The following is a 26,848-nucleotide window of genomic DNA, read 5'->3' on the forward strand; positions in this document are numbered from 1 at the left end:
GCAGTTGCTCCCTGGCCCGTGCCTTCCTAGCCGCGGAGACCCCTTGTGCTCGTCTCCCCTGCCCGCCCCCGAGACCCACGGTCTCAGCGCGGAGCTCGCTCCCGCAGATCACGCTCCAGCGCGGAGCTCCGCCTGAGGGCCGCGAGTACCCCGGCTCCAGCTCGGAGCTCTGTGACTGCGGGTTGGTCCCAGCTCGGAGCTCTGTGACTGCGGGTTGGTCCCAGCTCGGAGCCCAGGCCTCGTGTTCGTTCTCTCTTTTTCTCGGGTTGTGGAAGATGCCGAAACGAGCGCAGAAAGAGGAGGCGGTGGAGACAGGACAACAGCAAGCGGGTAATAACCGGGAACAACCCCTCCCAGGGTGAACCCCCTCCCAGGATGAGCCTCTCCCCTCCCAGGATGACCCACACCTCCCAGCTCCAGACACCATGCACCAGGTCAAACATGGGGAAGGAAACCTGGAGTCCAGAGAACCCCTATAGCGGAGAAGGAGGCTATTTGGGCCATCAAATCTGTACTGACCCTCTGAAAGACCACCCTACTGAGTCCCCCTCCCCCTAGCCCCGTAACCCCACCTAACCTGCACATTTTTGGACTGTGAGGAAACAGGAGCAGCCGGGGAAACCCACGCAGTCAAGGGGGGATGTACAAAGTTCACACAGACAGACTTGCAGCTGGAATTGAACCTAGGTCCCTGGTGCTGTGAGGTAGCAGTGCTAACCACTTTGCCACCGTGCCAGGTCAGTTTAGCTCATATGTCTGGATGGCTGCTTTGTGGTGCAGAGCGATGCCAAGAGCGTGGGCTCAGTTCCCGTACCAGCTGAGGTCATGCATGCAGGTCCCTCTCCTGAGCTGTGATGACACTCAAGCTAAATCAGCACCAGTCGTATTACTCCGTAGCAGCCTATATTCCTCTGTGGATTAGAACATAGAACGTACAGTGCAGAAGGAGGCCATTCGGCCCATCGAGTCTACACCAACCCACTTAAGCCCTCACTTCCACCGAATCCCCGTAACCCAATAACCCCATCTAACCTTTTTGGCCACTAAGGGCAATTTATCATAGTCAATCCACCTAACAGTGGGGGGAAACTGAAGCATCCGGAGGAAACCCACTGTTATGGGCCAGGGTTTAGAGAACCCCAAAGTGTATCATGGAGTTCACCTGACCCACAACATTTAATAGATTGTGGTATGTGGAGCACACTGCCCATTGTACAGGTGTGGTACTGCAGAAATGGAAAAGAAACAATGTTTCTTCTATTAACTCAAGTAAACCTTTTTAAAACAAACAGTGAACATCTTAGCAACCATTAATTCAAATACAACCCCCAAAGAATACAGCAGTAAGTAATGCGTTCGCTGTCCTTTTAACATCCAGAAGACTTACAAAAAAAACTAACCTTCAGCAGAAGCACATCAGGTTAAAGTCACAACTCAGAACATTTATAATTCTGAATTCACCAAATGAGCAAGAGACAGTCTTTTCATGGCAGAGAGTACAGCTGCTTTGTCTGGCTTCAGCTCCAACACTGAAAACAAAACCAAAAAGACACAGACACACCCAAGCTTTTCTCAAAGTGAAACTAAAAAGTAGAGCCAGAGTCCAGCTCCACCCACACTCCGACATCACTAAAGTAACATGAGCAGCCAAACATAGAACAGCACAGAACAGGCCCTTTAGCCCTCGATGTTGTGCCGAGCCTTGTCCGAAACCAAGATCAAGCTGTCCCACTCCCTGTCATTCTGGTGTGCTCCATGTGCCAATCCAATAACCGCTTGAAAGTTCCCAAAGTGTCCGACTCCACTATCACAGCAGGCAGTTCTTCCATACCTTAACCACTCTCTGAGTAAAGAACCTACCTCGGACATCCCTCATATATCTCCCACCCTGAACCTTATAGTTATGCCCCCTTGTAGCAGCTACATCCACTCGAGGAAATAGTCTCTGAATATCCACTCTATCTATCCCTCTCATCATCTTGTAAACCTCCATTAAATCACCTCTCATCCTACTCCGCTCCAAAGAGAAAAGCCCTAGCTCCCTCAACCTTTCCTCATGAGACCTACCCTCTAAACCAGGCAGCATCCTGGTAAATCTCCTTTGCACCCTTTCCAGTGCTTCCACATCCTTCCTATAGTAAGATGACCAGAATTGCACACAATACTCCAAATGTGGTCTCACCAGGGCCATGTACAGTTGCAGCATAACCCCACGGCTCTTAAACACAAGCCCCCTGTTAGTAAATGCTAACACACTATAAGCCTTCTTCACGGCTCTATCCATTTGAGCAGCCACCTTCAGAGATCTGTGGACATGAACCCCAAGATCTCTCTGTTCCTCAGAACCCTGCCGTTGACCCTGTAATCTGCATTCAAATTTTTCCACCAAAATGAATCACCTCACGTTTATCAGGGTTAAACTCCATCTGCCATTTTTCAACCCAGCTCTGCATCCTATCAATGTCTCTTGGCAGCCTACAACAGCCCTCCACCTCATCCACTACTCCACCAATCTTGGTGTCATCAGCAAATTTACTGACCCACCCTTCAGCCCCCTCCAAGTTATTGATAAAAATCACATAGCAGAGGACCCAGCACTGATCCCTGTGGTACACCGCTGGTAACTGGTCTCCAGTCTGAAAATTTTCCATCCACCACCACCCTCTGTCTTCTATGCGATAGCTAGTTACTTATCCAATTGGCCAAATTTCCCCCTATCCCACACCTCCTTACTTTCTTCATGAGCCAACCATGGGAAACCTTATCAAACGCCTTACTAAAATCTATGTATACGACATGAACTGCTCTACCTTCATCTGCACACTTAGTTACCTCCTCAAAGAATTCAATCAAATTTGTGAGGCAAGACTTGCCCTTCACAAATCCGTATTGACTATTCCGGATTAAGCTGCATCTTTCCAAATGGTCATAAATCCTATCCTTCAGGACCTTTTCCATTAACTTACCGACCACCGAAGTAAGACTAACCGGCCTATAATTTCCAGGGTCATTGCTATTCCCTTTCTTGAACTGAGGAACAACATTCGCCACTCTCCAGTCCTCTGGCACTATCCCCATGGACCGTGAGGACCCAAAGAACAAAGCCAAAGGCTCTGCAATCTCATCCCTTGCCTCCCAAAGAATCCTAGGATATCTCATCTGGCGCAAGGGACTTGACGACCCTAAGGTTTTTCAAAATTGCTAATATATCCTTCCTCAGAACATCTACCTCCTCCAGCCTACCCGCCTGTATCACACGCTCATCCTCAAAAACATGGCCCCTCTCCTTGGTGAACACTGAAGAAAAGTATTTATTCAATGCCTCTCCTATCTCTTCTGACTCCATGCACAAGTTCCCACTACTTGTCTTGACCGACCCTAACCTCACCCTGGTCATTCTTTTATTTTTCACATAAGAGTAAAATGCCTTGGGGTTTTCCTTGATCCGACCCACCAAGGACTTCTCATGCCCCCTCCTCGCTCTCCTAAGCCATTTTTTAGTTCATTCCTTGCTACCTTGTAACCCTCAAGCAACCCAACTGAACCTTGTTTTATCATCCTTGCATACGCTGCCTTTTTCCTCTTGACAAGACATTCAACCTCTTTTGTGAACCATAGTTTCCTCACATGGCAATTTCCTCCCTGCCTGACAGGGACATACCTGTCAAGGTCACGCAGTATTTGTTCCTTGAACAAGCTCCATTTTTCATTTGTGCCTTTCTCTGACAGTTTCTGTTCCCATCTTATGCTCCCTAATTCCTGCCTAATCACATCATATCCCCTCCCCAATTATAAACCTTGCCCTGCCGTATGGCCCAATCCCTCTCCATTGCAATAGTGAAAGAATTGTGGTCACTATCTCCAAAGTGCTCTCCCACAAACAAATCTAACACTTGGCCCGGTACATTACCCAGTACCAAATCCAATGTGGCCCCACCTCTTGTCGGCCTATCCACATATTGTGTCAGAAAACCCTCCTGCACGCACTCTACAAAAACTGCCCCATCCGAACTGTTCGACCTATAGCGGTTCCAATCAATATTTGTAAAGTTAAGTCACCCATGGCAACTACCCTGAGACCTCCACACCTATCCATAATCTGTTTTGCAATTTCTTCCTCCGCATCTCTATTACTATTTGGGGGCCGATAGAAAACGCCTAACAACATGACCGCTCCTTTCCTATTTCTAACTTCAGCCCATATTACCTCAGTAGGCAGCCCCCTCTGGAACTGCCTTTCTGCAGCCGCTAAACTATCCTTGATTAACAATGCTACTCCTCCACCTCTTTTACCACCTTTCCTACTCTTACTGAAACATCTGTACCCCGGAACTTCCAACAACCATTCCTGTCCCTGTTCTAACCATGTCTCTGTAATGCCCACAACATCGCAGTCCCAATTACCAATCCACGCTCCAAGTTCACCTACCTTATTCTGGATGCTCCTTGCATTGAAGTAGACACACTTCAACCCACCTTTCTGTCTGCGGGTACACTCCTGCGACCTTGATACCCTCCTCAGTACCTCATTACTCTCAACACTGGCTTCTGGACTACAGCTCGTTTTCCCATCCCCCTGACAAATTAGTTTAACCCCCTCCCCCCCCCCCCCCCCCCCGAAGAGCCGTAGCAAATTTCCCTCTCAGGATATTGGTGTCCCTCTGGTTCAAGTGCAAACCATCCTGTCTGTACAGGTCCCACCTGCCCCAGAATGTGCTCCAATTATCCACGTAACTGAAACCCTCCTTCCTACACTTTTCTACACTTTACTTGACTGGCATGATAGCATAGTGGTTATGTTACTGGTCTAGTAATCATGGGGTCGGGAGTAATGTTTAGGTTGGTGCTGTGGATCAGATGGTTAAAGCGCCAGTCTTGTAAACAAGAGATTCTGAGTTCAAATCTCAGCAGTGCCTTCATCAAGAAGGTATACAGCATGCTTGCCTTCATCGGACGGGGTATTGAATACAAGAGTCGGCAGGTCATGCTACAGTTGTATAGGACTTTGGTTGGGCCACATTTGGAATACTTTGTGCAGTTCTGGTCGCCACATTGCCAGAAGGATGTGAATGCTTTAGAGGAGGTGCAGAGGAGGTTCACCAGGGTGTTGCCTGGTATGGAGGGTGCTAGCTATGAAGAAAGGTTGAGTAGATTAGGATTGTTTTCATTGGAAAGACAGAGGTTGAGGGGGGACCTGATTGAGGTCTACAAAATTATGAGAGGTATGGACAGGGTGGATAGCAACAAGCTTTTTTCAAGAGTGGGGGTGTCAATTACAAGGGGTCACGATTTCAAGGTGAGAGGGGGAAAGTTTAAGGGAGATGTGCTTGGAAAGTTTTTCACGCAGGGTGCCTGGAACGCTTTGCCAGCGGAGATGGTAGAGGTGGGCACGATAGCATAATTTAAGATGCACCTGGACAGATATATGAACGGGCGGGGAACAGATGGAAGTAGATCCTTGGAAAATAGGCGACAGGTTTAGATAAAGGATCTGGATCGGCGCAGACTGGGAGTGCCGAAGGGCCTGTTCCTGTGCTGTAATTTTCTTTGTTTTGTTCTTGTACACCATCCCTGCAGTCACGTGTCTATCTGCATTGTCTCCTTGTTCCTCAACTCGCTAGCACGTGGCACCGGCAACAAACCAGAGATGACAACATGATTTGTCCTGGCTCTCAGCTTCCACCCTAGCTCCCTAAATTCCTGTTTTAAATCCCTGTCCCTTCTCTTACCTGTATCGTTGGTACCGATGTGTACCACGACTTGAGTGTTCCTCCTCCCCCTTAAGGATTCTGAAAACATGATCCGAGACGTCGTTTCCTAAACCGAGATTCTCTTGACACCACGCAGACATAAGGAGAACGTGCTGACTCTCTGGAGGGCTGTTGTCGGCTGCAAAGAGACATAGATAGGATGCAGAGCTGGGCTGAGAAGTGGCAGATGGAGTTTAACCCTGAAAAGTGTGAGGTTGTCCATTTTGGAAGGACAAATATGAATGCGGAATACAGGGTTAATGGTAGGGTTCTTGGCAATGTGGAGGAGCAGAGAGATCTTGGGGTCTATGTTCATAGATCTTTGAAAGTTGCCACTCAAGTGGATAGAGCTGTGAAGAAGGCCTATGGTGTGCTCGCGTTCATAGCAGAGGGATTAAATTTAGGAGCCGTGAGGTGATGATGCAACTGTACAAAACCTTGGTAAGGCCACATTTGTGCAGTTCTGGTCGCCTCAATTTAGGAAAGATGTGGAAGCTTTGGAAAAGGTGCAAAGGAGATTTACCAGGATGTTGCCTGGAATGGAGAGTACATCTTACGAGGAAAGGTTGAGGGTCTAGGCCTTCTCTCATTAGAACGGAGAAGGATGAGGGGCGACTTGATAGAGGTTTATAAGATGATCAGGGGAACAGATAGAGTAGACAGTCAGACTTTTTCCCCAGGTGGAACAAACCATTACAAGGGGACATAAATTTAAGGTGAATATAGGGGGGATGTCAGAGGTAGGTTCTTTACCCAGAGAGTAGTGGGGGCATGGAATGCACTGCCTGTGAAAGTAGTTGAGTCAGAAACATTAAGGACCTTCAAGCGGCTATTGGATAGGTACATGGATTACGATAGAATAATGGAGTGAAGATTAATTTGTTCTGAAGGGCAGCACGGTAGCATTGTGGATAGCACAATTGCTTCACAGCTCCAGGGTCCCGGGTTCGATTCCGGCTTGGGTCACTGTCTGTGCGGAGACTGCACATCCTCCCCGTGTGTGCGTGTGTTTCCTCCCACAGTCCAAAGATGTGCAGGTTAGGTGGATTGGCCATGATAAAATGCCCTTAGTGTCCAAAACTGCCCTTAGTGTTGTGTGGGGTTACTGGGTTTAGGGTGGAGGTGTTGACCTTGGGTAGGGTGCTCTTTCCAAGAGCCGGTGCAGACTCGATGGGCCGAATGGCCTCCTTCTGCACTGTAAATTCTATGACATCTATGCAAAAGACAAGGCTGAGGCATTCACAATAATCTTCAGGCAGATGTGCTAAGTGGATGATCCATCTCGGTCTTCTCTGGAGGTTCCATGCATTATAGATGCCCAACTTTAGCCAATTTGATATGACTAAAGTGATGGAAGGAGATATCAACAGTGCTATCAAGTGGCGCTTACTTTGCAATCCCCTGCTCACTGATGCTCAGTTTGGGTTCTGCCAGGGTCATTCAGCTGCAAACTTGATTTCAGCCTTGGTTCAAACATGGACAAAAGATCTGAATGTCAGTGATGAGGTGAGAGTGAGTGCCCTTGATATTTGACTGAGTATGGCTGTCATGTGAGAGTCCCTTTAAGAAAGTTTTTTGTCTTACCTCATGGCTTCAGTGATGTCATTGTGCAGATGGAGCTGGCTTGTGGTTGTGAGCTGTTTTGGTTTCATTTTCAGTTTGGACTGCTGTGGACTCCAGAAGAAAGAAGTGTTCCCTGTCTTTCTCTATTTTCATTTTAAAAATAGTTGGGGAAAGCCAGTCTCATTCAAATGAGAAAGCAGAGTGCTGGACCCCGCCTTTGAAAAAAGGGATTTTTGATTTATTTGATTGTGTTTTTGAATTGGAACAGTTAAGGAGGAATTAATTAAGTGTTATGCATAGATTACTGTAGCTGGGTGGTATATTTATCTTTGTAATTGATAAAAATTCTTGCTGTGTGTTAATATATATATATTAACTAAGTTCTTAGAATATTGCTTCTCGGCCTTTTAGCTAAGATGAGCGTGAAGTCAGGTGCAGTTCCTGGATCTGGTGTGTCTCCATTGTGAGGACCGTGCATTGGATTCAATTTGAATTGGTTTTTGGAGCAGGCAAGGAGCTGGATTAGGGGTTTTCCACTGTCCACACTCTGAGCTCTGGTTTTGTAACTCTTATCAAGTTAAAAAAAACTAAGTACTTACAATAACGCTTGCTTTGATTTACCTGGAATGAAGGCTCATGTGCTCATCCTAGCCAAATTCAACATGAAGGTTGTAGGTCAGGTTGACTTCAGAATGTACTTTGGAGTTTCTAAGCCCTGGCCGATAACAATGGCACCCAGGAGCCCTAACAGAACTGAGTCAATGGGAATCAGAGAGAAAGCTCCCCACTGGTTGGAGTCATACTTGACAACAAGGAAGATGGTTGTGGTTGTTGGAGGTCAGTCATCTGAGTCCTGGGACATCACTGCAGGAGTTCCTTCGGGTAGTGCCCTAGGCCCAACCATCTTCAGTTGCTTCATCAATGACTTTCCTTTCATAAGGTCAGAAGTGGGAATGTTTGCAGATGACTGCATAATGTTCAAAACCATTCGCAACTCCTCAGATAATGAAGCAGTCCATGTCCAAATACAGCAAGACCTGGGCAATGTCCAACCTTCGTTGACTAGTGGATAGTTACAAGGGGCAGCACAGTAGCACAGTGGTTAGCACTGTTGCTTCACATGGCCAGGGACCCGGGTTTAATTCCCGGCTTGGGTCACTGTGCGGAGTCTGCACGTTCTCCCCGTGTCTGCGTAGATTTCCTCCTGATGCTCCTGTTTCCTCCCACAGTCCAAAGATTTGGTTAGGTGGATTGGTCACGCCAAATTGCCCCATTGTAACCAAAAGTTTAGTGGTGTTGCTGGGTTACGGGGATAGGGTGGAGGAGTGGGCTTATGTAGGGTGCTCTTTCAGGGGTCGGTGTAGACTCGATGGGCCAAATGGCCTCCTTCTGCACTCTAAATTCTGTATTTGCATCACACTACTGCCAGGCAATTTCCATCTCTTAAAGGAGAGGACCTAACTATCGTCCCTTGACATTCAATGGGCTTACCATCGCTGAATTCCCCAGGATTTTGATCGTGGAGAATACCATTGATCAGAAATTGAACTGGACCAGCCATATAGATATTGTGGCTACAAGAGCATGTCAGAGGCGAGTAACTCACTTCCCGATTCCCCCAAAGCCTGTCTACAAGGCTTAATTCTGAATTATGATGTAATACTCCCCACTTGCCTGGGGTGAGTGCAGCTCCAACATCACTTAAAATCTCAAAACCATCCAGAACAGAGCAGCCCTCTTTTTTTTTAAATTTAGATTACCCAATTATTTTTTCTATTAAGGGGCAATTTAGCGTGGTCAATCCACCTACTCTGCACATTTTTGGGTTGTGGGGGCAAAACCCACGCAGACACGGGGAGAATGTGCAAACTCCACACGGACAGTGACCCAGAGCCGGGATCGAACCTGGGACCTCGGCGCCGTGAGGCGGTTGTGCTAACCACTGGGCCACCGTGCTGCCCCAGAGCAGCCCTCTTGATTGGAACCCCTTCCACAAACATTCCCTCCCCCCATCACCGACGAACAGTGGCAGCCGTGTGTACCATCTACAAGATGGACTCACCAAGGGTCCTTAGGCAGCACCTTCCAAACCTACGACCACTACCATCTAGAAGGACAAGAGAAGCAGATACCTGGGAACCCTACTACCCTGAGGAACTCCTGCCTTGGAAATATATCCTCCATTCCTTCACTGTTCCTGGGTCAAAATCCTGGATCTCTCTCCCTAACAGCACATTGGGTGTAACTACACCACATGGACTGCAACGGTTCAAGAAAGCAGCTCACCATCACCTTTCCAAGGGCAATTAACAATGGCCAATAAATGCTGGCCTAGCCAGTGGCACCCAAATCCCAATGATGAATAATAAAAACTTTAACAGAATGTCAAGAGGGGCGGAGTCAGGGAACATATGTCAGAGGTGGCTAACCCATGGTCTTGTGCCTGCTTCCTGCGGGGACTGGAAGTGGGGGGTGGTCCGTACGGTGTTTGAACACCCACAGTGCTGTGAGGAAAGCAGTAAATGGTACACACGGCGAAGATTGGGCATCGATGATGGAGAGTGTGAATGTTTGTGGAAGGGGTGCCAATATAGCGCGGCTGCTTTGTCCTGGATGGTGTCAAGGCCTTGAGTGTTGTTGGAGCTGCACTCAACCAGGCAAGTGGACAGAATTCCATCCCATTCCTGATTCTATTCATTTTTGTGGGATGGGGGCTTCGCTGGCTGGGCCAGCATTTATCGCCGCAGGATAGTGGATTATTTGGTGATGATAATGCCATTGAATGTCAAAGGGCAGTAGTTAGATTCTCTCTTGTTGCCGATGGTCATTGCCAGCACTTTGTGGCGTGAATGTTACTTGCCACTCGTCAGCCCAATTCTGGATATTGTCCAGGTCTTGCTGCACTTACAAGTGGAATGCTTCAGTGCCTGAAGAGTCGCAACATTCCCACACCTGATCTTATGTAAACAAGGTCATTGATGAAGCAGCTGAAGATGGTTGGGCCTGGGACACGACCCTGAGGAACTCCTGCGGTGATGTCCTGGAGCTGAGATGATTGACCTCCAACCATCTTCCTTTGTGCCAGGTATGACACCAACCAGCTGAGAGCTTTCCCCCTGATTCCCATTGACTTGTTTTCTGCTCAGCCTCTTTGCCATACTCAATCAAATGCTGCCTTGATGACAAAAGCAGTCACTCTCACCTCACCTCTGGAATTCAGATTTTTTTGTCCATGTTTGCACCAAGGCTGGAATGAGATCAGGAGCTGAGTGACCCTGGCAGAACCCAAATTGAGTGTCCATGACCAGGTTATTGGCGAGTAAGTGCCACTTGAGAGCACTGTTGATGACTCCTTCCATCACTTGCATGATCAAGATTAAACTAAGTGGGTAGTAATTGGCTGGGTTTGATTTGTTCTATTCCTTGTGTACAAGATATACCTGGGGTAATTTTCTGCATTGCCGGATAGATGCTAGTGTTGTTGCTGGACTGGAACTGTTTGTCAAGAGGTGCAGCATGTTCTGGAGTACAAGTCTTCAATAGTATTGCCAGAATATTGTCAGGGCCTTTGCAATGTCCAGTGCCTTTAGCTGTTTCTTGATATCACGGGTGAATCAAATTGGCTGTAGACTGACATCTGCGATGCTGGGGACCTCTAGAAACCAAGATCTATCATCCACTCGGAACTTCCTCCTCCAGCGAGTTGTTTAATTGTCCACCGCCATTCACAGCTGGATGTGGCAGGACTGCAGAGCTTAGATCCTCCCCGTGTGTGCGTGAGTTTCCTCCGGGTGCTCCGGTTTCCTCCCAAAGTCCAAAGATGTGCAGGTTAGGTGGATTGGCCATGATAAATTGCCCTTAGTGTCCAAAATTGCCCTTAGTGTTGGGTGGGGTTACTGGGTTATGGGGATAGGGTGGAGGTGTTGACCTCGTGTAGGGTGCTCTTTCCAAGAGCCGATGCAGACTCGATGAGCCGAGTGGCCTCCTTCTGCACTGTAAATTCTATGATAATCTATGATTAATCTAGGACAAAGGTTCGGCACAACATCGTGGGCCGAAGGGCCTGTTCTGTGCTGTATTTTTCTATGTTCTATTGATTGTGGGATCGCTTACCTCTATTACTTGCTGATTATGCTGTTTGGCACAAAGGTAGTCCTGTGCTGTAGCTTCACCAATTTGACACCTCATTTTTCGACATGCCTGATGTTGGTCCTAGCATGCTCTCCTGCACTCTTCATTGAACCAGGGTTGATTCCCTGGCTTGGGGCTGTACTGGACCTGGTATTGGGGAATGAGTCCGCCAGGTGGTAGATAGAGTGGTCCTCGGTTGAATGTGCTAAATTGGGGAAAGGCTAATTATAACAATATCAGGCGGGAACTGAAGAACATAGGGCGCGATTCTCCCAAAACGGGAGAAATCGTAAGGCTGGCGTCAAACCCGGGCGGGTTTGACGCCAGCGCGCCCCTTCCCGACCGGGAACCGATTCTGGTCCCCGGTCGGGGCTAGCAGCCCGACGCCGTAAGCTCCGGCATCACGGGCTTAACGAATTTCGTTAAGCCCGCTTGCCGGAGTTAGCGCCGGCTGACGCGTCATATGACGTCAGCCGCGCATGCGCGGATTGGAAGACTCCAACCCGCGCATGCGCGGATGACGTCATTGCGTATTTGCGCGAAACCCGTGCATGCGCGGGCCGGGATGCCCCTCAGCCGCCCCGCGAATGGATACTGCGGGGCGGCGGAAGGAGAAATAGTGCGCGGGCCCGCTGCCCGCGATCGGTGCCCACCGATCGCGGGGCCATGGCACCCTTGGCACGGCCGTGGTACTGCCGTGCCAATCGGTGCCATGGTTATAAAAAGCGAGTTGTTCCCGCCGTTTTTACGAACGGTCAGACCAGGTCTGTTTGCCGTTCGTAAAAACAGCGTAAAGGGCTGGGACTTCGGCCCATCTATCAGCTGTGAATCGCTGCCGGCCGTAAAAAAAACGGCTGGCAGCGATTCGTGTCGGGAGTTGGGCGGGGGGGGGGGGAGAATAGCGGGAGGGCGGGAAAAATGTCGGGAAGGCCCTCCCGCTATTCTCCGACCCGTCGTGGGGGGCGGATGTTTGAGGGTAAATCAACATCTGATGTGTGGGAGGCTTTCAAATGTCAGTTGAAAGGAATTCAGGACCGGCATGTTCCTGTGAGGAAGAAGGATACTAAATGAATACTTTGCATCAGTATTCACCAAAGGTGGATGTTGAGTCTGGAGAAGGTTGTGTAGATAGCCTGGGTCACATTGAGATCCAAAAAGACGAGGTGGGCGTCTTGAAAAATATTAAGGTAGATAAGTCCCCAGGGCCTGATGGGATTTACCCCAGAATACTGAAGGAGGCAAGAGAGGAAATTGCTGAGGCCTTGACAGAAATCTTTGGATCCTCACTGTCTTCAGGTGATGTCCCGGAGGACTGGAGAATGGCCAATGTTGTTCCTTTGTTTAAGAAGGGTAGCAAGGATAATCCAGGGAACTACAGGCCAATGAGCCTTACGTCAGTGGTAGGGAAATTACTGGAGAGAATTCTTCGAGGCAGGATTTACTCCCATTTGGAAGCAAGGGGTCAAATTAGCGAGAGGCAGCACACTTTTGTGAAGGGGAGGTTGTGTCTCACTAACTTGATAGAGTTTTTCAAGGAGGTCACAAAGATTTTTTTAAATTTAGTGTACCCAATTAATTTTTTTCCAATTAAGGGGCAATCTAGTGTGTTCAATCCACCTACCTTTCACATCTTTGGGTTGTGGGGGCGAAACCCACGCAAATACGGGGAGAATGTGCAAACTCCACACAGAGAGTGGCCCAGAGCCGGGATCGAACTTGGGACCTCGGCGCCGTGAGGCTGCAAGGCTAACGAGCTACGCCACCGTGCTGCCCTGGAGGTCACAAAGATGATTGATGCAGGTAGGGCAATGGATGTTGTCTATATGGACTTCAGTAAGGCATTTAACAAGGTCCCTCGTGGCAGACATGGCAAAAGATGAAGTCACATGGGATCAGAGGTGAGCTGGCAAGGTGGATACAGAACTGGCTAGGTCATAGAAAGCAGAGAGTAGCAATGGAAGGGTATTTTTCTGATTGGAGGGCTGTGACTAGTGGTGTTCTGCAGGGATCAGTGCTGGGACCTTTGTTGGTCGTAGTATATATAAATGATTTGGAGGAAAATGTAACTGGTCTGATTAGTAAGTTTGCGGATGACACAAAGGTTGGTGGAATTGCGGATAGTGATGAGGACTGTCAGAGGATACAGCAGGATTTAGATTGTTTGGAGACTTGGGTGGAGAGATGGCAGATGGAATTTAATTCGGACAAATGTGAGGTGATACATTTTGGAAGGTCGAATGCAAGTAGGGAAATACACAGTGAATGGCTGAACCTTCAAGAGTATTGACAGTCAGAGAGATCTAGGTGGACAGGTCCACAGGTCACTGAAAGGGGCAACACCAGTGGAGAAGGTAGTCAAGAAGGCATAAGGCATGATTGCCTTCATTTGCCGGGGCATCGAGTATAAAAATTGACAAGTCATGTTGCAGCTGTGTAGAACCTTAGTTCGGCCTCACTTGGAATATCGTGTTCAATTCTGGTCACCACACTACCAGAAGGATGTGGAGGCTTTAGAAAGGGTGCAGAAGAGATTTACCAGGATGTTGCCTGGTATGGAGGCATTAGCTATGAGGAGAGATTAAATAAACTTGGTTTGTTCTCACTGGAACGACAGAGGTTGAAGGGCGAGCTGATAGAGGCCTATAAAATTATGAGGGGCAGAGACTGAGTGGATAGAGACTTGTTCCCAGGGTAGAGGGGGCAATTACTAGGGGCATAGGTTTAAAGTGCGAGGGGCAAGGCAAGTTTTTCACACAGCGGGTAGTGGGTGCCTGGAACTCGCTGCCGGAGGAGGTGGTGGAAGCAGGGAAGATAGTGACGTTTCAGGAACATCGTGACAAATACATGAACAGGTTGCGAATAGAGGGATATGGATCCCGGAAGTGTGGAAGATTTTAGTTTAGCCGGGGAGAATGGTTGTCGCAGGCTTGGAGGGCCGAAGGTCCTGTTCCTGTGCTGTACTTTTCTTTGTTCTTTGTGGTAATGATAGAGTGGGGGTTATGGCAGGCCATGAGGTTACAGATTGTGGTTGGGTACAATTCTGCTCAAAGTCTATCCCATTTAGCACAGTGGTAGTGCCACACAACACGATGGAGGGTATCTTCAATGTGAAGACGGGACTTTGTCTCCACAAGAACTGTGCGGTGGGCAGTCCTGACAGATACTGTCATGGGACAGAGGCATCTGCAGCAGGCAGGTTGTGAGGATGAGGTCAAGTATGTTTTCCTCTTGTTGGTTCCTCACCTCCTGCTCCAGTCCCAGTCTACAGCTGTGTCCTTTTAGACCCGCCAGATCGGTCTGTGGTGGTCCTACCAGGGTACATTCTGTGCCCACACCACCCTCAGTGCTTCCTCCAAGTGGTGTTCAACATGGAGAAGTACTGATTCTGCAGCTGAGGGTGGACAGTACGTGGCATCAGCAGGAAGTATCCTTTCCCATGTTTGGTCTGAAGCTAAGAGACTTCATGGGGTCTGGAGTCATGCCACAGTTGGGAATTCCGAATCTGTTAAATGTCCATGGTTTCCCCTCACCCTGACCATGTTCCGCACATCCAAGATCCCCCCTGTCCGTGTTTCATACCCTGCCCCCCCCCCTCTTCCCCCCCCCCCCCTGTCATCCTCTCCCCTCACCCTGTCATCCTCTCCCCCCACCCTGTCACCTTCTTCCCCCCCCACCCTGTCACCCTCTCCCCCCCCCCTGTCACCCTCTCCCCCCCCCTGTCACCCACTCCCCCCCTCCTGTTACCCACTCCCCCCCACCCTGTTACCCACTCCCCCCCACCCTGTCACCCACTCCCCCCCACCCTGTCACCCTCTCCCCCCCCCACCCTGTCACCCTCTCCCCCCACCCTGTCACCCTCTCCCCCCCACCCTGTCACCCTCTCCCCCCCACCCTGTCACCCTCTCCCCCCCCACCCTGTCACCCTCTCCCCCCCCCTGTCACCCTCTCCCCCCCCCACCCTGTCACCCTCTTCCCCCACCCTCCCCCACTCTGTCACACTCCCCCCACTGTCACCCTCCCCCTATCCTGTCATCCTCCCCCACCCTGTCACCCACTCCCCCCCACCCTGCCACCCTCTCCCCCCACCACCCTGTCACCCTCTCCCCCCACCCTGTCACCCTCTCCCCCCTACCCTGTCCCTTCTCCCCCCCATTCCCCTTCACTCTCTCCCCCCACCCTGTCACCCTCTCCCCCCTACCCTGTCACCTTCTCCCCCCCCCCTTTCACCCTCCCCCCCCACCCTGTCACCCTTTCCCCCCACCCTGTCACCAATTTCCCCCCCACCCTGTCACCCTCCCCCCACCCTGTCACCCTCTCCCCCCCACCCTGTCACCCTCTGACCCCCCACTCTGTCACCCTCTGACCCCCCACCCTGTCACCCTCTGACCCCCCCACCCTGTCACCCTCTGACCCCCCCACCCTGTCACCCTCTGACCCCCCACCCTGTCACCCTCTTCCCCCCCATCCTATCACCCTCCCCCCACCCTGTTACCCTCTTCCCCCACCCTGTCACCCTCTATCCCCACCCTGTCACCCTCTCACCCCCACCGTCACCCTCTGACCCCCCATCCTGTCACCCTCTGACCCCCCACCCTGTCACCCTTCCCCCCCCACCCTGTCACTCTCCCGACCTCCCACCCTGTCACCTCCCGGCCCCCCACCCGTCACCCCCGGACCCGACCCCCCACGATTCTGACCCCCCACCTTTGTCACCCTCTGACCCCCCACCCTGTCACCTTTCCAACCCTCGTGAACCCCCCCCCCTGTCACCCTCTTGACCCCCCACCCTGTCACCCTCTGACCCCCCACCCCTGTCACCCTCTGACCCCCCACCCTGTCACCCTCTGACCCCCCACCCTGTCACCCTCTGACCCCCACCCTGTCCCTCTGACCACCCCCTGTCACCTCTGACCCCACCCTGTCACCCTCTCCCCCCCACCCTGTCACCCTCTCCCCCCACCCTGTCACCCTCTCTCCCCACCCTGTCACCCTCTCTCCCCACCCTGTCACTCTCCCGACCTCCCACCCTGTCACCCTCCCGACCCCCCACCCTGTCACCCTCCCGACCCCCACATTCTGACCTCCCACCCTGTCACCATCTGACCCCCCACTCTGTCACCCTCTGACCCCCACCCTGTCGCCCTCTGACCCCCACCCTGTCACCCTCTGACCCCCACCCTGTCACCTTCTAACCCCCCACCCTGTCACCTTCTGACCCCCCACCCTGTCACCCTCTGATCCCCCACCCTGTCACCCTCTGACCCACCACCCTGTCACCCTCTGACCCACCACCCTGTCACTCTCTGACCTCCCCACCCTGTCAACCTCTGACCCCCCACCTGTCACTCTCTGACCCCCCACCCTGTCACTCTCTGACCCCCACCTTGTCACCCTCTACTTCCTCCCCCACCTCCTGTCCCCCCACCTCCTCTGCCTGACCTTCGCCTCCCCCTCACCTTGTCCCTCTTCCTCCTGTCCCTCCTCTCCCTCACCCTGTCGCTCCTCTACCTCACCCTGTATCTCCTCCTCTCCCTCACCCTGTCTCTCCTCCTCTCCCTCACCCTGTCTCTCCTCCTCTCCCTCACCCTATCCCTCCTCCCTCTCCCTCACCCTGTCCCTCCTCCTCTCCCTCACCCTGTCCCCCCTCCTCTCCCTCACTGCCCCCCTCCTCTCCCTCACCCTGTCACCCCCTCCCATTCACCCTTCCTCCCCTCCTCTGCCTGGCCCTTCCTCCTTGCCTCACCCGCTTCCCCCATCGCACTGTTCAATGACCACAGTAGTTTTCTGAGGTCACTGTAACTGGTCCCGCGACGCTCCCCAGACAATCTGTTTGGACTGGATTCTAACTATTTTCCTCGGCCCCTCAGAACCAGTGCGCAAGAAGACTAAACGTGGTGGGGGGAAGGCTGCTGATGAAGCTGTGAAGGATGGTGAGGCTCCTGCTGCTGCTGCCGCCTTTGAGGACACTCCAGACAACGTGTTGACAGGGGACGGAAAACAGAGCAACCTGAAGATCACCTCCTGGAATGTGGATGGACTTCGGGCCTGGGTGAAGAAGAACAGCCTTGAGGTACGGACCTCGTTCACACAGCCTGACCCTGACTGAACATCAGTGTCTCTTACCCATCACAGCAGTCCTCTTTAACCCCCCCCCCCCCCCCGCCCCTCAGCCTGTACCCTAACCAGTTATGATTGTGTGTTTGCCCCCCTTGCAGTGGGTGACTGCCGAGACTCCTGACATCATCTGTCTCCAGGAGACAAAGTGTGAAGAGAAACAGCTGCCCACTGACGTGAAGGACATGACTGAATACCCACACCAGTACTGGAGTTCATCCCGGGACAAGGGCGGCTACAGTGGTGTGGGAATGTTGTGCAAGATCAAACCGCTGGACGTCACCTTTGGAATTGGTAGGATTCCTCTCCCGCTCTTTACTCTGCGTATTCTCCACCGTCCCGGAAATGGAGATTCCTTTCAATCTCGTAGCTCGCGTGTTGTTAACAATTCCTTCGCTGGGATGGCCAGCTCTCGCTGATGGGCTTTTTAAAAAAATATTTTTATTGAGGTATTTGTAAAAAAATTTATAACAATAACAAAAACAATAACATTAACATGGTAGAATAAACATTTCCCCACCTGACCCAATCTTCACACGCCACAACCATCTAACACCCCCCCCCGCCCCAGAATGTGGAATGCTGCGTTCTGCTGACATTTTAATTTTCTCCGAGAAAGTCCACGAACGACTGCCACCTCCAGTAGAGCCCTAACCATGATCCTCTTAAGGCAAACTTTACTTTCTCCAGCTTGAGAAACCCAGCCATGTCACTGACCCAAGTCTCCACACTCGGGGTGGGGGGGGGGGCTTCGAGTCCCTCCACATTAACAGGATCCGTCTCCGGGCTACCAGGGAGGCAAAGGCCAGAACGTCGGCCTCTTTCACTTCCTGAACTTCCGGATCTTCTGACACTCCAAAGATTGCTACCTCTGGACTCGGCACCACCCGAATTGCTAGCACCGTGGACACTGCCGTCGCAAACTGCTACCAAAATCCCCTGAGCCTCGGGCATGCCCAAAACATGTGGACATGGTTCGCTGGGGTTCCCACACGTCTCACACACCTACCTTCTACCCTGAAAAACTTGCTCATCCTCGCCGCCGTCATCTATGCCCAGTGGAACTTAAATTGTATTTGGCTAAGCCTGGCACATGAAGAGGAGGAATTGACCCTGCTTAGGGCGTCTGCCCATAGACCCGCCTCTATATCTCCTCCAAGCCCGTCCTCCCACTTGCCCTTAAGTTCCTCCAACGGAGTTTCCTCCGCCTCCAACAGCTCGTGGTAGATATCCGACACCTTCCCCTCCCCCACCCAGGTACCAGAAGCTACTCTACCTTGTATCCCTCATGGTGGCAGCAGCGGAAAGGCCGGCACCTGCTTTCTCAGGAAGTCCCGCACTTGCAAATATCTAAAACCATGCCCTGGCAGCTGTTTAAATGTATCTTCCAGGGCAGCACGGTGGCCTAGTGGTTAGCACAACCGCCTCACGGCGCTGAGGTCCCAGGTTTGATCCCGGCTCTGGGTCACTGTCCGTGTGGAGTTTGCACATTCTCCCCGTGTCTGCGTGGGTTTCGCCCCCACAACCCAAAAATGTGCAGAGTAGGTAGATTGGCCAGGCTAAGTTGCCCCTTAATTGGAAAAAATAATTGGGTAATCTAAATTTATAAAAAGAAATTTTAAAAAATGTATCTTCCAGCGCGTTCAAGCTGGGAAAGCTCCCATCTATAAACAGATCCCCCATCCTTCTAATTCCTGCCCTCTGCCAGCTCTGGAACCCAGCATCCAGCCTGCCTGGTACAAACCTGTGGGTGTTACAAATCGGGGTCCACACAGACGCATCCTCCACCTTCTTATACCTCCCCCAGATCCTCAGTGAGGCCACCACGATCGGACTTGTGGAGTATCAGGCCAGCGAGAATGGCGGGGTACTGTTACCAATGCTCCCAGACTGGTGCCTTTACATGACGCCGCCTACTACCGCTCCCACGCCAACCTCTCCACCATTACCTACTTCCTAATCATGACTATGTTAGCTGCCCAGTAGTAGCTGCAGAAGTTCGGCAGTGCCAACCCACCCTCCCCCCGACTATGCTCCAGTCACATTTTCTTCAGCCGCTAGGTTTTATTCGCCCACACAAAGCCCGGGATGATCTTGTTCACCCGCTTGGAACAGGCCTTAGAGATGAAGATGGGGAGGCACTGAAAGACAAACAGAAATCTGGGAAGGACCGTCATTTTCACGGTCTGTACCCTCCCCGCCGGTGACAACAGGAGCATGTCCCAGCTCCGGAAGTCCCCTTCCATTTGCTCTACCAACCGGGATAGATTAAGCTGATGCAGTGCCTCCCATTTCTGAGCCACCTGGATTCCCAGATAGCGAAAGCTCTACCCTGCCATTCTAAGCGGCAGCTCTACCAGTCTCTCCCTCCTGCCCTCTAGCCTGAATCACGAACAGCGTGCTCTTCCCATATTCAATTTATACCCTAAAGAATTGCCAAATGCCCCCAAAATCTACATAACCTCCCCCATCCCCACCAACGGGTCAAAAATGTACAAAAGCAAATTGTCCGCATAGAGAGACCTGGTGCTCCATCCCCCCCCCCCCCCCCCCCCCGAACCAGCCCGTGCCAGTTCCGCAAAGCTCTTAGCACCATGGCCAGTGGCTCTATAGCTAGAGCAAACAATAATGGGGAGAGGGGGCACCCTTGCCTCGTCCCTCGGTGTAATTTAACATACCCCAACCTCAGCCGGTTCGTACGCATGCTCACTACAGGTGCCTGGTAGAGCAACCGCACCCAGCCAATGAAGTCCTCACCAAACCCAAATCTTCCCAGTGCCTCCCACAGGTACTCCCACTCCACCCAATCAAAAGCCTTCTCCGCATCCATCGTTACCACCACCTCCACCTTTCCTCTTTCTGAGGTGATCATAATAACATTTAAAAGACTCCGAACGTTGGCCTTGAGTTGCCTGCCCTTAACGAATCCCGTCTGGTCTTTGCTGATGGGCTTTTTTAACCAACTCCTGAACTTATCTCGCTGGGCCATGGGTAATTTCAACAGCAATTTGGTCCTGTCTTTGAAGAGAGCTTGTTTATAGAGTCATGGAGAGAAAGGCTGACGTCTGGGATTAAATTGGACAAGTCTTTTTCAAAGAGTCAATGCATGCATGATGGGCTGAGTGGTTTACATCTGTGCTGCTCAGATCTGAAGATTGGAAACCGTCTCTGTGTTTCACTCTCCTTTACCTCGGTGTGCTTCCAACCCTCTGGAATCTCTCTACTCCTCCACTACTGCCCTCCTGAGCATGTCCCGATTCACTTGCTGCCATTGACAGCCATGTGTTCAGCAGCTCGAGGCCCTGAGTGCTGTTCGCGCCGCTCTGAACCGCTCTGCTCCCCTCTCTCGCTTATCACTCCTCTCCCCCTCCCTTCTCATTCCCTTTCTCTCTCTTCTCCCTCCCTCTACCTTCTGCCCATTATTTCCCTTTCTTCCCTCTTTCCCTCCCTCCCTTTTTTCTCTCCCACCCACTTTTCCTTTTCCCCTTCCTTCCTTGCCCCTTCCCTCACTCCCTTCCCTCCCACCTTCCATCCAGCCCGGCCCTCTTCCCTCCTTCCCCTTCCCTACCACTCTCCCCCTTCCCTCCCTCGCCCTTCCTCCCCTCCCCTCCCCCCCCTCCCCTCCCCTCTCTTCCCGTTCCCTCCCGCCCTCCTTTCCATCCTTTCCTCCCTTCTTTCCCTCCTTTCCCTCCCTCCTTCCCTCCCTCCTTCCCTCCCTCCCTCCCTCCTCCTCTCCTCCCCTCCCACCCTCCTTTCCCTCCCACCCTCCTTTCCCTCCCACCCTCCTTTCCCTCCCTCCCTCCTTTCCCTCCCTCCCTCCTTTCCCTCCCTCCTCCTTTCCCCTCCCTCCCTCCTTTCCCTCCCTCCCTCCTTTCCCTCCCTCCCTCCTTCCCTCCCTCCCTCCTTCCCTCCCTCCCTCCTTTCCCTCCCTCCCTCCTTTCCCTCCCTCCCTCCTTTCCCTCCCTCCTCCCCCTCCCTCCTTTCCCTCCCTCTCCCCTCTCTTCACTTCCTGTCCTCCCTTATTTCCCCACCCCTCCCCTCGCCCATCCTCCACCTCTCCCCTCCCTCCTCCCCCCCCTCTTCCTCTCAACCCCCGCTCCTTCCCGCTTCCCCCTCTCCCCTCGCTTCTCTTCCCCTCCCTCCCTTCCCTATCTCTTTCGTCCTTCCATATCTCCCATCCCCTTCCCTACATCCCTTCGCTTTATTCCTTCCCTCTTCCTTCCCTCGCTCTACCGTCCTTCCCTACATCTCTCTTTCCATCCTCTCCATTCTGTCCCCCGCTCTTCTCTCTCGTCTCTATCTCTCCCCCTCCTCACTTATTCTCCGCTGTCTTTAACTTCCACCCACACGCGCTCTCTCCTCAATCTCTCGTCCCTTCCTCTCTCTCGTCCCTTACTCTCTCTCGACCCTTATTCTCTCTTGTCCCTTGCTCTCTCTCGTCCCTCTCTCTCGTCCTTTACTCTCTCTCGTCCCTTACTCTCTCTCGTCCCTTACTCTCTCTCTCTCGTCCCTTACTCTCTCTCTCTCGTCCCTCCTCTCTCTCTCTCTCTCTCGTCCCTTACTCCTCTCTTCGTCCTTACTCTCTCTCTCGCCCTTACTCTCTCTCTCGTCCCTTACTCTCTCTCTCGTCCCTTACTCTCTCTCTCGTCCCTTACTCTCTCTCTCGTCCCTTCCTCTCTCTCGTCCCTTACTCTCTCTCTCGACCCTTACTCTCTCTTGTCCCTTACTCTCTCTCTGATCCCTTACTCTCTCTCTCGTCCCTTACTCTCTCTCTGTCCCTTACTCTCTCTCTCTCTCGTCCCTTACTCTCTCTCTCGTCCCTTGCTCTCTCTCTCTCGTCCCTTACTCTCTCTCTCTCGTCCCTTACTCTCTCTCTCGTCCCTTACTCTCTCTCTCGTCCCTTCCTCTCTCTCGTCCCTTACTCTCTCTCGACCCTTATTCTCTCTTGTCCCTTGCTCTCTCTCGTCCCTTTCTCTCGTCCTTACTCTCTCTCTCGTCCCTTACTCTCTCTCTCGTCCCTTACTCTCTCTCTCGTACCCTTACTCTCTCTCTCGTCCCTTACCTCTCCTCGTCCCTTACTCTCTCTCTCGTCCCTTACTCTCTCTCTCGTCCCTTACTCCTCTCTCTCGTCCCTTAACTCTCTCTCTCGTCCCTTACTCTCTCTCTCGTCCCTTACTCTCTCTCTCTCGTCCCTTACTCTCTCTCTCTCTCCCTTTACTCTCTCTCTCGTCCCTTACTCTCTCTCTCTCGTCCCTTACTCTCTCTCTCTCTCGTCCCTTACTCTCTCTCTCGTCCCTTGCTCTCTCTCTCTCGTCCCTTACTCTCTCTCTCGTCCCTTACTCTCTCTCTCGTCCCTTACTCTCTCTCGTCCCTTACTCTCTCTCTCGTCCCTTACTCTCTCTCTGATCCCTTACACTCTCTCTCGTCCCTTACTCTCTCTCTCTCTCGTCCCTTACTCTCTCTCTCTCGTCCCTTACTCTCTCTCTCGTCCCTTACTCTCTCTCGTCCCTTACCTCTCTCTCGTCCTTACTCTCTCTCTCGTCCCTTACTCTCTCTCTCGTCCCTTACTCTCTCTCTCGTCCCTTACTCTCTCTCTCTCCCTTACTCTCTCTCTCGTCCCTTACTCTCTCTCTCGTCCCTTACTCTCTCTCTCGTCCCTTACTCTCTCTCTCGTCCCTTACTCTCTCTCTCGTCCCTTACTCTCTCTCTCTCTCGTCCCTTACTCTCTCTCTCTCTCGTCCCTTACTCTCTCTCTCTCTCGTCCCTTACTCTCTCTCTCGTCCCCTTACTCTCTCTCTCTCGTCCCTTACTCTCTCTCTCGTCCCTTACTCTCTCTCTCTCTCGTCCCTTACTCTCTCTCTCTCGTCCCTTACTCTCTCTCTCTCGTCCCTTACTCTCTCTCTCTCGTCCCTTACTCTCTCTCTCTCGTCCCTTACTCTCTCTCTCTCGTCCCTTACTTTCTCTCTCTCGTCCCTTACTCTCTCTCTCTCGTCCCTTACTCTCTCTCTCGTCCCTTACTCTCTCTCTCTCGTCCCTTACTCTCTCTCTCTCGTTCCTTACTCTCTCTCTCTCGTCCCTTACTCTCTCTCTCTCGTCCCTTACTCTCTCTCTCTTGTCCCTTACTCTTTTCCCTCTCTCTGTCTATTTTCTCACAATTTTACTCACTTCTCTCTCTTGCCCTCTCACCTCTCTGTCTCACCTCTCTCGTCTCCCTGTCTGTCCCGCTCCTCTCCATTAAGACACCCATTCAAACGGATCTCTTTGAATGAATACATGATCAGTTGTCCAAACCTCCCTTTTCAAAGTGTGCTGTTGTGTTTCTGGTTGATTCCTGCAAGGTTTTATTTTAATTTGTTTGTGGGATGTGGACATCTCTGGCTGGCCAGCATGTATTGCCCCATCCCTAATTCCCCTTGAGGAGGCAGTTAAGAGTCACCCACATGTGAGGGCAGTATAGTGGCGCAGTCACGGCACCAGGTTCGATCCCGGGTCTAGGTCACTGTCCGTGTGGATTTTGTAAATTCTCCCCATGTTTGCGTGGTTTTCGCCCCCACAACCCAAAAGATGTGAAAGTTGGTGGATTGGCCACGCTAAATTGCCCCTTATTTGGAAGAAATGAATTGGGTAAGCTAAATTTATTATTAAAAGATTCAACCACATGCCTGTCTGGTGCCACATGTAGGCCAGGCCAGGTAAGGACGGCAGATTTCCTTCCCTAAAGGACCCTAATTAGTGAACCAGAATAGTTTTTATCACAATCGGCAATGGTTTCATGGTCATCTTTAGACTCTTTGGGCAGCACGGTGGCCTAGTGGTTAGCACAACCGCCTCACGGCGCTGAGGTCCCAGGTTCGATCCCGGCTCTGGGTCACTGTCCGTGTGGAGTTTGCACGTTCTCCCCGTGTCTGCGTGGGTTTCGCCCCCACAACCCAAAAATGTGCAGAGTAGGTGGATTGGCCACGCTAAATTGCCTCTTAATTGGAAAAAATAATTGGATAATCTAAATTTATAAAAAAAAAAAATCTTTAGACTCTTAATTCCAGATTTTTATTAATTTTACCGTCTGCAGTGGCGGGATTCAAACCCAGGTCCCCAGAGCCCTGAGTTTCTGGTTTCTAGTCCAGTGACAATACCACTGGTGAAGTACATTGGCATCTTTTACTATGTAACTGAACTGACTGCTGTATTTATCCCCAATGGACCAATCAGTGTCCTTGTGTATAACCCTAATCGATTAATCACTGTCTTTGTTTATAACCCTAGTTGACCAATCACAGCCTTTGTTTATAGCCCGAGTGCTCCAATAACAGCCTTTGTTTATAACCCGAATAGACCAATCACAGCTCTTGTTTATAACCCAAGTGGACCAATCACAGCCTTTGGTTTTAACCCGAGTGGACCAATCACAGCCTTTGTTTATAACCCAAGTGGACCAATCACAGCCTTTGTTTATGACCCTAGTGGACCAATCACAGCCTTTGTTTATACCCCGAGTCAACCAATCCCTTTTTGTTTTTTTACCCTGGTTGCTAGGAGTGGAAGAACATGACAATGAAGGCCGGGTTATCACTGCCGAGTTTAACAAGTATTTCCTGGTCACTGTGTATGTGCCGAATTCTGGCCGGGGCTTGGTACGTCTGGATTACCGGAAGACGTGGGATGTGGATTTCCTCGCCTACATCAAAGGGCTGGAGAGTAAGAAGCCGGTGATCCTGTGCGGAGATCTGAATGTAGCTCATCAGGAGATCGACCTGAAAAATCCTAAAACCAACAAGAAGTCTGCTGGCTTCACTGCCGATGAGAGGCAGGGTTTTGGGAATGTCTTGGCCGAGGGCTTCATTGACAGCTATCGGCACCTGTATCCTGATACCTGCCACGCCTACACCTTCTGGACCTACCTAGGCAACTGCCGAGCCAAGAATGTGGGCTGGAGGCTCGACTACTTTGTGCTGTCCAAGGCCCTTCTCCCTCACCTGTGTGACAGCAAGATCCGCTGCAAGGCCCTGGGCTCTGACCACTGCCCCATCACCTTGTTGATGGCCATGTGAAGCTGGCACCTCGTGGCCGCTCCCCCTTTCAGTCCAGAGTGAGTCTGGGCCACTGATCCCCCCCCTCACCTCCCCCTTGACCCCTGTTCCTGGCTGCCCTGTGACCTGGTGGGGAGGTGATCTGAGAGGCTGGCTTGGTGGTCAGAAATCCAGATTTCTGTCACTGGTCCGGGAAACTTGGTCCTTTGCAAGTCACATTGGCTAGTGGTAAGGTGTCCATTTTCGGGTTGGGGGGGTGGGGGGGTCTGTTAGCTCCTTGATATGTTGAGGAATGTGGGGACGGTCTGTTGTCTGTTTGATGTTCTGCGAGGATGTGCTAGCCGCTCCTTAGGGTGGTGGGTCATTTAGATGCTCCTGGGGAGGAAGGAGGGGAGGTGTTTGGTTCTGGGTGTGCAGTTAAGCGCTTGCATTAATCCAGCAATTGAATCTAAACTCCCAGCATCCAAATCTCATCTCCACCCAGATGTAGTGAAAACTGCTTTCTCTTAGCTTTTATTTTCAGGATTTTTTAATTGTTAGACTTTTTTATTCACCATGTTCCTTTGTCCAGAATGGAGCCACCAAGTCATGCAGCTGGATCAGGTTTGCGGGGTGGTGGTGGGGGGGGGAAGAGAGAGCACAGAGGAAGGCTCCAGTCATTAGTGGAATCTTCGCAGTGAGGAGTCAGGTCTCTCACTGGGGTCTTTCCAATGCCACACTGACGCTGGGATCTGTGATTCCCATGTTCATGAGATGTACTGACAGCACTGAGACAAACGCTGCCTCCTTTAAAGTGCGTTGGTACAGCCCTGTGATCACCAATTCAATCTCAATAAAGCTCCTGGAACCAACTTAAACTTGTGTCCCTCTTTTTGTGTGGATGTCTCTGTTTGCGTCGCTGTGTAGCAGTGTGTATCGTGTTGGCCACTCGTGTGTGTGCGCGCTTTTGTCTGCGCCTGTGTTGTGTCTGCCTGTGTTTTCTTTGTGTTGATGGGATGTGAGCACCATTGGCTGGGCCCAGCATTGTTGTCCGTCCCTTGTCGCCTGTTGAGCGGGTGGTGGTGAGCTGCCTTGAACCACTGCAGTTCATGTGAGTGTAGATACACCCACTGTGCTGTAAGGGAGGGAGCTGAGGGGGGTGTGAGGTGAGGGGGTGTGGGTTGCGGTGGGTGAGGAAGAGGGGGTGGGCGGGGAGCCGCAACTAAGCAGGGCCTCACTTCCTCGTCAGCCGCTGAAATCCACCTTGGTGACTTCTCTTTCCTC

At 51.5% G+C, this 26,848-nt stretch overlaps 1 protein-coding gene across 1 annotated transcript; it reads left to right on the top strand.

The window, feature by feature from the left end:
* The first annotated feature begins 45 nt into the window (after positions 1-45).
* On the top strand, positions 46-26,442 carry apex1 (APEX nuclease (multifunctional DNA repair enzyme) 1). Its single transcript, XM_038781846.1, has 4 exons — positions 46-330; positions 17,312-17,514; positions 17,660-17,852; positions 25,092-26,442. The coding sequence occupies exons 1-4, from the start codon at positions 276-278 to the stop codon at positions 25,604-25,606; spliced, it is 966 nt and encodes a 321-aa protein (XP_038637774.1). The 5' UTR covers positions 46-275; the 3' UTR covers positions 25,607-26,442.
* The last annotated feature ends 406 nt before the right edge of the window (positions 26,443-26,848 follow it).

The sequence above is a fragment of the Scyliorhinus canicula genome, chromosome 21, assembly GCF_902713615.1.
Source record: "Scyliorhinus canicula chromosome 21, sScyCan1.1, whole genome shotgun sequence".
NCBI lineage: Eukaryota > Metazoa > Chordata > Chondrichthyes > Carcharhiniformes > Scyliorhinidae > Scyliorhinus > Scyliorhinus canicula.

Coding starts and splice junctions, on each gene's coding strand:
- apex1 (XM_038781846.1), top strand. CDS start 276: ATGCCGAAACGAGCGCAGAAAGAGGAGGCGGTGGAGACAGGACAACAG. Junction 331..17,311: donor GACAGGACAACAGCAAGCGG/GTAATAACCGGG, acceptor TCGGCCCCTCAG/AACCAGTGCGCAAGAAGACT. Junction 17,515..17,659: donor TGAAGAAGAACAGCCTTGAG/GTACGGACCTCG, acceptor CCCCCCTTGCAG/TGGGTGACTGCCGAGACTCC.